Below are 12,240 nucleotides of genomic sequence, written 5' to 3' on the forward strand. Positions count from 1 at the left end.
CAATCCGTTAGCCAAGTCTCGTTTTTTTTGTTTTGGTGAGGGGGGAGCTAATTTAAAAAAATTTTAATTGAAGTATAGCTGACTTACAAAGTTGTGTTAGTTTCAGGTGTACAGCAAAGTGATTCAGTTATATATGTATATATGTATTTCAGATTATATTCCATTATAGGTTACAGTCCCTGTGCTATACAGTAAATTGGCCAAGCCTCATTTTTATCGACAGAGTACAAGTAAAGTTCAAGGCCTGGCCTGATGATTACTAATTTCAGATTATCAGGTACAAATTACTGTATGGATGTGTATGCATAGAAGTCCTTAATTTTCAAAGATGACAGTAATGGCTATGTGTGTGTGCTACCCAAAGCTAGTTTGGTTATTAAAATATGTTGCCCAGTGAATGTAGTAATATAACAAACAGAATTAAATTCTCATCATCTCGTTTAACAGTGAAAATGAATACTACAGTTCTGAAATTGACCACCTCTCTCTGAATCAGGTAAGCAAATGATTGTAATTGTTAGGAGATTGCTATCCTTACACAGTATTTTCTCTACTAGAACAGTAACAGCTTGAATCTTAGATGCATTTGTTTTGCCTTCACTAGAAGTCCAGAGATATTCATTTCTTCATGATAAGTGAGGCCAGCTCCCTCTGTAGACTAACAGCTGATGGCACCCTTCATCTCAGTGGATTTTCCCAGAACAGAGCAGAACGAACCTGTAACTCCAAGAATGGAATCTCTTGGGTCAGCCTTCCATCAGAAGGTTGCTTATGCCCTCCTGGGCCAGCCCCCTCAGGCTACTTCCCCAGGGGTCTTAAATGATATGTTGTGGACATCCTTTCTAAAATCATCTCCAGAGATTACAGATAGCTTTCTAGATCTAATAGTCCATGAAGCTGAGGTGGAGGAAGCAGGCCAACTGAAAGTAAAAAATCTGCAGTCATTCAGATGCTGTGTTATTTTGCTGTTGCTGCTGCTGCTAAGTCGCTTCAGTCGTGTCCGACTCTGTGTGATCCCATAGACAGCAGCCCACCAGGCTCCCCCGTCCCTGGGATTCTCCAGGCAAGAACACTGGAGTGAGTTGCCATTTCCTTCTCCAATGCAAGAAAGTGAAAAGTCAAAGTGAAGTCACTCAGTCGTGTCCGACTCTTAGCGACCCCACAGACTGCAGCCTACCAGGCTCCTCTGTCCGTGGGATTTTCCAGGCAAGAGTACTGGAGTGGGTCGCCATTGCCTTCTCCGTGTTATTTTGCTAAGAGACCACAAATAGACAGGATAGGTACTGCTTTGTGTGTCTTTGATACTGACTGTAAAAGCTGTATCTAGAGGAGTATTCCTAAAATATTTGAGCCTTGTCAAGTAGATGTTTAACTTTCTGGGGGGAACTAACTGGAAGGCTAAGTCACTCACTAGCATCACTTGAAGACCTGACGCATTACAACATCTCTTTTTTTTTTACTGAAGTGTAGTTGATTTATAATACTGTGTTACTTGCAGGAGTAGAGCACAGTGATACATTTTTTTCTGATGATTTTCCAATATAGATTATTACAAGATACAGAATATAATTTCCTGTGCTATGTAGTAAATCTTTGTTGCTTATCTATTTTATGTATAGTAGTTTGAATTTACTAATCTCATATCCCTAATTCCTCCCTCCTCATCTTCCCTCTCCCCTTTGGTAACCATTAAGTTTGTTTTCTATGTCTGTGAGTCTGTTGCTGATCTGTATATGGGTTCATTTGTAAATAATTTTATTTGTTTATGTTTGACTGTTCTGGGTCACTGCTGAGCGGGCTTTTTTCTAGTTGTGGCAAGCGGTGGTGACTCTTTGTTGCGGTGCTCAGGCTTCTCAATGGGATGGCTTCTCCTGCTGCAGAGCATGGGCTCTAGGGCGCATGGGCTTCAATAGCTGTTACGTATGAGCTCAGTAGTTGTGGTTCCCGGGCACTAGAGCACAGGCTCAACAGTTGTGGTGTAGGGGCTTAATTGCTCCACAGGAAGTGAGAGCTTCCCAAACTGACTTATTAGGGGGATCCTTTACCACTGAGCCACCAGGGAAGCCATGTATTATTTTTTAGATTCTACATGTAAGTGATATCATACAGTATTTGTCTTTCTCTGACTTACTTCACTAAGTATAACAAGGTCTCATTTTTGAGTCTGAAGAGGGATGACAAAAAACCTTGCCAGGATCACCTCCTTTGAGGGAAATCCTACAAGGAGAGGTGGGAGGAAAGGGGGAAAGGGGAGGGATACCGAGGAAAGGGGGAAGGTGTCTTTCCCCCTACTGTGTAGGGGGAGGGAAAGACTGATGAGTCGCCAAGACCAAAATGGCCATTCTTCTCTCTAAGACTGTTGACTAAAACTCCTACTCTAAAGGAGTCTTGTTCACTGGCCGTGGACAGCCTCTCAGTTTCTATTTTCCTTCATTGCAGAAGTCCTTCTATGATGCAAGCTATGAGCCACTTCGTGAGGACTACATGAATAAGTTTATGTCTCTGGATACCTCGGAAACCTCTAAGACATCCAAGCTTAGCTTCAAGGAGAATGTGGTGATGGTGGCAGCCAATGGGAAGATTCTGAAGAAGAGACGGTTGAGTTTAAATCAGTTCATCACCGATGACGACCTGGAAGCCATTGCCAATAATACAGAAGAAGGTAAGGGGTCCAATGCAATAATATCCTTGTTTTCCTTTTTCAAGCAAATACAGACAGCAGAGTACAGGGGAAAATAAAACCTAAAATCAGAGTAACAAGAGGGCAACCACCCATTGGTCTGATAATCATAAGAAATGAAAATTAATTTTTATCCTTCTGCAAAGGGAAGAGAGCAGTAGGTGCTTGACCTTAGCATATGTGTTCACAGGCTTACTTGGTGGCCATATGATTAAGTCATGTGACTTCTAGCCTATTGGCAGAAAGTAATTATATACTGTTAGTGAGTGACCACTTACAAGTTATGCTATTCCACATACTAGTTATGTCTTGGGCAAGTTACTTAACCTTTCTGTGCTTTGGTCTCCTCTACTGTAAATGGAGTTAATCCAAGCCCCTAATTGTTTTGAAGACTAAATGAGTCAACACTTGCTAGCTACTGAACTAAAATAATGCCTGGCACACAGAAAATACCTAATAAATGTTCGCTATTATTGTTATTATTACTTTTGCTAATACTACAAACACTACTAACTTATTAATGACTGCATTATCTCTAATCTTCACAACAACCCTGCATTCTCATTTTATATGTGAGGAAACTAAGCTCAGTGAGAGTGACCTGCCCAAAATCTCACAGTGTATAAGGGTAGAGCATCAAATCATATCAGTTCTACCTGACTATAGATGTCATGAGTTTTCTCCCATGCCTTTACTGTACAAGCCTCTTCATGAACTATAAATCTAACATTTTTAAAGTAACAGTTGATCACACATGTTCACCAAGAAAATTAGAAAATACAAGAAAAAAATTAAAATTTCTCATATTACCCCTCAGAGTTTACCGCTGCCAGCACTACATTACTTTCCTTACAGTCTTTTCTGTGTACATACACACAGAGTAACAAACATGATGAACATTCCTAGGATCAACTATGTGCAATTTAATATGCAGCTTTTGTCATGTTCTGTTTCACATATGATAATATACATGTTTCAATGCTATTCTCCCAGAACGTCCCACCCTCACCTTCTCCCTCAGAGTCCACAAGACTATTCTATGCATCTGTGTCTCTTATTCTGTCTCGCATATAGGGTTATCGTTGCCATTTTTCAAATTCCATATATATGCATTAGTATACTGTATCGGTGTTTTTCTTTCTGGCTTACTTCACTCTGTATAATGGGCTCCAGTTTCATCCATCTCAATAGAACTGATTCAAATGTATTTTTTTAATGGCTGAGTAATATTCCATTGTGTATATGTACCACAGCTTCCTTATCCATTTGTCTGCTGATGGACATCTAGGTTGCTTCCGTGTCCTGGCTATTGTAAACAGTGCTGCGATGAACATTGGGGTACACGCGTCTCTTTCAATTCTGGTTTCCTCGGTGTGTATGCCCAGCAGTGGGGTTGCTGGGTCATATGGCAGTTCTATTCCCAGTTTTTTAAGGGTCATTTATCAATACAGAAAGGACATTTTAGAGCACCAGTTTTTCACCAATATATGTAATGTGACAATGGCTATATCAATAAATCTTGATTTCTATCATCATTTATTTCCTCAGTGATAAAAGATTCCTGGAAGTAAAATTGTTCAGAGCCATGAAGATTTCTAAAGCTTTGAAACAAAGCACCGTTCAGAAAGGTGGTAGATAAAAAAAAAAAAAACTTTTTTAAAGCAAAAACATGGCAGACATTTATACTGGCACCTCAGTGACATATAAAATTTTTAGTGGATTCTTTTCTCAGGGTGCATTAGTTTGAAAATGTAGTTGGAGAATATGAGGCGTCTTCCCGGTTACTTACAAACCTCCAAACAACCAAAAAAGTTGTATATGTGATCTCTTAAAAAAAAAAAAAAAAACAATCATTGTCTGAAGAATCAAAGTTTTTAGAGATAAGTAACCACAGGGGTAATCCTGTGATCAATTCCACTGATGGGGTGATTTCACTTCTGTGTCAATTTCCTCACCCCCCTTGGGATATTCTTCAGGTGCCTTCAGTAACCACTTTGTATGCTTGTATTAGAGCAGATACATCATCTGTGTTTGTACTTGGACATTAATCTGAGCTTTTGATAATGGTTTTAGAAATCATCAAGCCCAGATCAGCACATTACAGCTTCCAGAGTAACGTGAAATACAACTTTATGAGAGTCATCAACCAGGAATGCATCCTGAATGACGCCCTCAATCAAAGTATAATTCGAGATATGTCAGGTCCATACCTCACGGCTGCTACGTTAAATAATCTGGAGGAGGCAGGTAAATGGACAATTCTGTCATCTCTCCATCTTTAAAAAAAGAAAATGGTTTTATTTATTTATATATTTTTGGCTGTGCTGGGTCTTCATTGCTGCAAGAGCTTTTCTCTAGTTGTGGGGAGCAGGGCCCACTCTTTAGTTGCAGTGCTCCGGCTTCTCATTATGGTAGCTTCTCTTGTTGGAGAGCATGGGGCTATGGGGGACTCAGTCTTCAGCAGCTGCAGCACAAGGGCTCAATAGTTGTGGTTCCCGGGCTCTCGAGCAGTGGCTAAATAGTTGTGGTGCATGGACTTAGTTGCTCCACCGCATGTGAGATCTTCCTAGACCAGGGATTGAACCCTTGTCTCTTGCATTCACAGGCGGATTCTTTACCATTGAGCCACAAGGGAAGCCCTCTCCTCACCTTTTTGTTTCTGCATTTCTTTTAAGCTTTCTGCTTTTAAAGAGTAAACCTCTCTAGATTCCTGGCTTTGCACATGAAGCACATCACCCCTGGTTTAAAAAAAAAAAAAAAAACTTGTGGGTTAGGCCAGAAACTTCAGCCAAATCTGAAACCTTTAACAAGTGTCCTAGATCTGAAAGCACTAAGTGCAGTAAAAAGCTTTCTGAGGTATTATCTCCCTTGGTTCTCTGAGACACTCTTATCCTCAGATTTTAAAGGTAAGGAAACTGAGTCTCAGAAATATATAATGACTTACCCAAATTTACTCAGAAGCCAATGAGGAGCCTGCTGATCAAACTTCCTAATAACACCAAACTAGAAAGAATCCTTATCTTTGATAACATAATTGTGAGACAAAGCACCCAATAATTTTAAAGAAAAAAAAAAAAAACAACCAGGAAGATATGCATGTGCTCTGAAGAATGAAATTTAGGATCCAAGAAACTTTGTTACACCGAGCCAGCTTCCATGTTGCACATATTTTTAGCTTAAGGACATGTCATCAGTAAACAAAATGATTTCCAGAGATCAAAAGAGGTTACTCTGTGCTAACAAGCAGGGCTGTTTCTGATTGGATATATTTCAGCTAGCATGCTTTCTATTCTATGACATTCACAAATTATTTTGTGTTCTACAAAATAAATTGTTTTCCTACTTGGTATTATTTCACACAATTTTCCCATATATGGACAGAGTGTATGTTATTTGCCATTTTTAATGGCACTAGGATATTCAGTCATGTTGCTATGCAGGTGTCTAGGGTTTCCTCTAAATAATTCAGTTGCACATGTCTTTGTATAAGTTGTTTCTTTTCCTATGAGGGTATTTCTTTGGAACATATTCCAAATGCTGGATTTCTAGGCATAAATAATTTTACAGCTTTTATTAAGCATTGTTCTCTAAGGAAAACTGAACTGCTTTTCACTATCCTTAGCAACATATGAATGCATCAGCTTCCCTAAATCTCCCCATTTTACTCATAACTTCACAAATTCCAGGGTCTTATCCCATTAATATAAGAGATTCAATAATACTCCACCTGCAAGCATTTCTTCAACATAAAAAATTCTAAAGTCATTAGTATTTACTTGCCTAGTAAATATGGCAGACATTGTGAGGGATACAAAGATATATCAACATAAATTCCATTTCTGAGCTTCAGGTACTTACATCATAGTTGGGGACATAACTACACACACACACACAGCATCTTCATAAACACTTGATTTTATACAAATACAATGGATTTACTTTCTTTTTTGGCTTTTCTCTTTGCCAGTGAAATTTGACATGGTTGCTTATGTATCAGAAGAGGATTCTCAGCTTCCTGTGACTCTAAGAATCTCAAAAACTCAACTGTTTGTGAGTGCTCAAAATGAAGACCAACCTGTCTTGCTAAAGGTCAGTTGTTCCCAGTCTCCAGTTTACTTTCATTTACAGCCCATGCATTTGTAGATGATCCCAAGAGGCAGACACTCCTAGCAGGATGACCCAGTTCTTTCCTTCCTACCACAGTTTCACCTGCCCACCTACCTTCTCATCCTACTTCTGACCCACTATCCCCAGAGGCAGTTCTAGGCAGGATCTGTGAGACAGCAAGATGGCAGTGGCCAAGTACATAAAAGGGAAATTGCCTTCTTCTTTCTCTTTTCCCTATCTGATCCTTATTCACCTCCCATTCCTGGGCATCTGTTTATTCCATCCTTCTTTGAGCTTTACTGACACTTACCTGACCTACATGATAGTAGGCGTTAGGACAATGGAGCCTGCCTCTAAGAAACTCAGTAAGCCACTGAGATGAGGAAGGATGAATCACCTGCTGAAGGGTACAAAGCAAAAAGCTGCAAGCCAAGCCCCAAACCCTGGCCTTCTGACTCTACCTCCTCCCTCTCTTCATTGGTGCCAGTTTTCTGTGTCATCCCAGCCTCATCTCCACTACCACCTTCCCCTCTGAACATAAAGACATAAACACATGCCCACTACAGCCAAATGTTTCTCTACTGACTAGTAGGTGACTCTTATTCACTAAATGTATAATCCACCGCCCAGTCCCTCCCCAACTAGGATTTATGTGGGTGCATGTGTTTCTCTTCCTGGATCAAGTGAGATGAAAGTGATGTCTACAGAGTAGGGCAGTAGCTTCATTCGTGAATTCATTCAACAAACGTTTATTGAGAGCCTTGTGTTTTTCAAGCAGAGTGTCAACAGCTCAGTAGACAGTAGTGAGCGAAAGTCTTATAGAACTCAGTCTTCCGAGGGGCACAGATGGTAGATGAGCCAAATGACCAGCAAAAAGGGCAAGATGCTATAAAGCCAATGAACAGGGTACTGAGATAGAGAAAATAGGACCGTACTGTTTAGACAGAGCTCCCTGTGAGATGAGACTCTCAGTAGAAAGGAGTATACCATCAAAGGGGTGATGGGGTGAGCATTCCAAATAGAGGGGTCTGAGTGCACCTAGCCCTACACCTTCAAGAGGTTACAGGCTAGTTTTAAAGATCAGAAGGGACACCCAAGGATCTGGAAGCTAGGGTGCCCTGCGAAAGAGGAAAGATAAGTAGAGGAAAGGAATTCAAACTGAGAAGTGTCCTGTTTTTGCGTATTTTCTCTAACTTGGAGAATAGAACAGAAAGGAGGCAATAGAGTCCAATTAGGATGCTGTAAAAACAGTTGGGGTGAGTGAGGAGAATTGTGAGACAAGTGGAAAGAAGGAGACAGAATCTGGTTATATTTTGGAGATCGAACCAACAAGAGGAAGAGAAGAAATTCCATTTACTGAGATGGGGGGAAAAAAACAGGAGAAAAATAGGTTTGGAAAATAAAATCCTTGTTGACATCGAAAACCCCAGGGAAACCTCAAAAGGATGTTTAGTTCTTTTAGATTAAAAGAACAGAGAAGCATCTCAAGTTAGAATTTGAATTTCGTTTTTCCATGAAAGCACTTTAAGACTTTTCTCATACTCACAAGAGGAGTATGATCTAAAGAGATTACAACTGTCAAAAGATTGTCTTGAAAGGATTCAACTGCTGATATGCCTGGGAAGTTGTATATGTTGAGGTGAGATTTTTTTTACCTTCAATTGTTGACTTAAATACAGAAATAAACATGTCTGAATTCTAAATTATTTTCCCAAAGTATGCTTTGAACATTTAGAGGTCAAAACGTTTTCAGGTCTTAGAGTCATTAGTGCTCAGATTTGATGCAGAATGCTTTATGCCCGTGTTGGAGGCAATGTTTCACCCTACCCGCCGTGATACAATGAGACACTAGTGTACTTGACAATCTTCATGATGAAATTGGATTTCTCTCCACTTAACTAAGGAAATTAATTATTATGAATAGACGGGGCCATACATCTAATAGGCATGTAATGAACGCTTTTGGAATGAACAAATGAATGAAGAACTTGTATCATCATGTTATGTAGTCATAGTCCTAAAGTGCTGTGTTTCTCATGAAGGCCAAATGCCAAAGGATTGAGGTCACGTCTTTTTTTAGCATCTTCTTGTTCTCTAACAGATCTTTGTTCTCTGTATCCTAGGAGATAGCTGAGACACCCAAAATCATCAAAGATGAGACCAATCTCCTCTTCTTCTGGGAAAAGCATGGCTCTATGGACTACTTCAAATCGGTTGCCCATCCAAACTTGTTTATTGCCACAAAGCAAGAAAAACTGGTGCACATGGCAAGGGGGCCACCCTCAATCACTGACTTTCAGATATTGGAAAAACAGCCTTGATTGTGCAGTCTACTTACTTGTAAAGTGGTGACCATCCGTATGTACTATGTACATGAAGGAGTCGAATCCTTCACTGTTAGTCACTCGCTGAGCACGTGCTGAGCCTTTGTAATTCTAAATGAATGTTTACTCTCTTTGTAAGAGAGAACGCAAAGTTCAGTAGAACCAACACTAACATGTAATGTTGCTTGTTATTTAAAGAACACCCTATACTTTGCAAACTACCAATCAATTTAATTATTATTCTGCACAATAATCTTGGGAGGACTGAGGCTACTTTCTGTGGCTACAAAAGGTTCTTTCCATATTATAGATGATTAAACTAAGGCATAAGAATACTAACACCCATGACAGCAGTTGGAATAAGCCGTGGACACACAATTTCATTCCAACTGCTCAGTTTCTGCTTTTAAGCTGCTGATGGGCCCTTTATCAAATACTATAAGTTTCTGGGGTCTCAGTTTGACCATCTTCAAAATCAAGGTAAATGATGACTATAGCCTTCCTACCTCAACAGTATTTTATGCCAATGAGTTCATTTAAGTAAAATTTTTCTTGAAGCTGAGCCTCAAGAAGAATGCAAAGCATGAAATTTTAAGTTATTTTTAAGTTATTATTTATATATGCATATATATTTATAAGCATTATTTCTAAGATATTATTATTTCTAACATATTATTATATTTATGGCAATTCCTTGCAATCTCTGAGTATGACCAGGTATATTCAATAATAGTAGACAGTGTTTTCCAGGCTGAGTGAGTTTGACGTACTAACGCACTTTGGTTCAAGTTGTGCCTTTTCCATTGTCATGAACTTCTGTATTCCAGTACCTGGGAGCCCTGTGATTATGATAATAAATTTATATTAATTACCTTGTTTGTCTGAGATGGTAATTGGCCAAAATCTTTCACTCCTCTGCCTTTAAACTTGACTTGGCATTCTTGTGTTATTCAGTTTCATCTGGTGTCCAATCCTACTAGCTAAAATGGGACGAACTTAACTTTGGCAACCACGAAACAACCATTATCTAAACTTTCTTTTCTGGAACATAAACGATGTTCCTTCTAGATTCTAAAAGTTGTGATCCAATCGTAGTGTTAACATTACTATCAACAATGAGAATTGACACATATTATCGATCATAATTGAATAAAGCTTAAAAAAATAAATCCGGCACATCTTAACCACTATTTTACTTCATGGTATAATTAGGAACAGATGATAAGAATTCATAAAAATAACTATAATTAGTGTTACTTTACAAAACTATACCCAGATTTTATGCTTTTTATCTACTCTTTGTTAGCTTGTCAGTATGCATAAATGGCATTAAAAATGATAATATTCCCTGGTTCATTTAAAACTTGTATTAAACACAGCATGTGTGTTCATGTGTTTATACAAATTCACACATTCAGAACCACATTAAAGACTAATGAATCCTTTTGGAAAGCATGCATACAAAGTATGTTGACTTGGAAAAAGTTGAAATCAAGAGATCTTTGAATTAGATGTGGGAATTAATGGGGGAGGAGTAGTTCAAGATGATTCGCAGTTTCCCACTATTGGAAAGTGGGTGAGCTCAGTTCGGTTCAGTTCAGTCGCTCAGTCATGTCCAACTCTTTGCAACCCCATGGACTGCAGCACACCAGGCTTCTCTGTCCATCACCAACTCCCGGAGTTTACTCAAACTCATGTCCATTGAGTTGGTGATGCCATCCAACCATCTCATCCTCTGTTGTCCCCTTCTCTTCCTGCCTTCAATCTTTCCCAGTATCAGGGTCTTTTCAAATGACTCAGCTCTTTGCATCAGGTGGCCAACGTGTTGGAGTTTCAGCTTCAGCATCAGTCCTTTCAATGAATATTCAGGACTGATTTCCTTTAGGATGGACTGGTTGGATCTCCTTGCAGTCCAAGGGACTCTCAAGAGTCTTCTCCAACACCACAGTTCAAAAGCATCAATTCTTCGGCACTCAGCTTTCTTTATAGTTCAAATCTCACATCCATACACGACTACTAGAAAAACCAAAGCTTTGACTAGATGGACCTTTGTTGGCAAAGTAGTATCTCTGCTTTTTAATATGCTGTCTAGGTTGGTCATAACTTTTCTTCCAAGGAGTAAGCGTCTTTTAATTTCATAGCTGCAGTCACCATCTGCAGTGATTTTGGAGCCCCCCAAAATAAAGTCTCTCACTGTTTCCATTGTTTCCCCATCTATTTGCCATGAAGTGATGGGACCAGATGCATGATCTTAGTTTTCTGAACGTTGAGCTTTAAGCCAACTTTTTCACCCTCCTCTTTCACTTTCATCAAGAGGCTCTTTAGTTCTTCTTCGTTTTCTGCTATAAGGGTGGTGTCACCTGCATATCTGAGGTTACTGATATTTCTCCCAGGAATGTTGATTCCAGCTTGTGCTTTATCCAGCCCAGCATTTCTCATGATGTACTCTGCATATAAGTTAAATAAGCAGGGTGACAATATACAGCCTTGACACACTCTTTTTCCTTGACATACGTGGAACCAGTCTGTTGCACGTCCAGTTCTAACTGTTGCTTCCTGATCTGCATACAGAATTCTCAGGAGGCAGGTCAGGTAGTCTGGTATTCCCATCTTCAAGAATTTTCCATAGTTTGTTGTGATCCACACAGTCAAAGGTTTTGGCATAGTCAATAAAGCAGAAGTAGATGTTTTTGTGGAACTCTCTTGCTTTTTTGATGATCCAAGAGATGTTGGCAATTTGATTTCTGGTTCCTCTGCCTTTTCCAAATCCAGCTTGAACAACTGGAAGTTCACAGTTCACAAATTGCTGAAGCCTGGCTTGGAGAATTTTGAGCATTACTTTACTAGCGTGTGAGATGAGTGCAATTGTGTGGTAGTTTGAGCATTCTTTGGCATTGCGTTCCCTTGGGATTGGAATGAAAACCGACCTTTTCCAGTCCTGTGGCCACTGCTGAGTTTTCCAAATTTGCTGACATATCAAGTGCAGCACTTTCACAGCATCATCTTTTAGGATTTGAAATAGCTCAACTGGAATTCCATTACCTCCACTAGCTTTGTTCGTAGTGATGCTTTCTAAGGCCTACTTGACTTCACATTCCAGGATGTCTGGCTCTAGGTGAGGGATCACAC

The 12,240-nt window shown here is 39.5% G+C and overlaps 1 protein-coding gene across 3 annotated transcripts in view; it reads left to right on the top strand.

The window, feature by feature from the left end:
• The window catches only part of IL1A (interleukin 1 alpha), a 49,025-nt gene extending 39,695 nt beyond the window's left edge, over positions 1-9,330 (top strand). For 2 of the 3 annotated variants that reach the window (XM_081588300.1, XM_081588301.1), the window contains 5 exons: positions 448-496; positions 2,440-2,662; positions 4,754-4,927; positions 6,648-6,769; positions 8,911-9,330. In XM_081588300.1, coding sequence (XP_081444426.1) covers positions 448-496; positions 2,440-2,662; positions 4,754-4,927; positions 6,648-6,769; positions 8,911-9,108 — 766 coding nt within the window. In that variant the 3' untranslated portion in view covers positions 9,109-9,330. The remainder of the gene's footprint in view (positions 1-447; positions 497-2,439; positions 2,663-4,753; positions 4,928-6,647; positions 6,770-8,910) is intronic. The other variant, XM_081588302.1, reaches the window with a different exon arrangement.
• Positions 9,331-12,240: the final 2,910 nt, after the last annotated feature.

The sequence above is a fragment of the Giraffa tippelskirchi genome, chromosome 4, assembly GCF_054371585.1.
Source record: "Giraffa tippelskirchi isolate mGirTip1 chromosome 4, T2T-mGirTip1v1.2.pri, whole genome shotgun sequence".
NCBI classification, from domain to species: domain Eukaryota; kingdom Metazoa; phylum Chordata; class Mammalia; order Artiodactyla; family Giraffidae; genus Giraffa; species Giraffa tippelskirchi.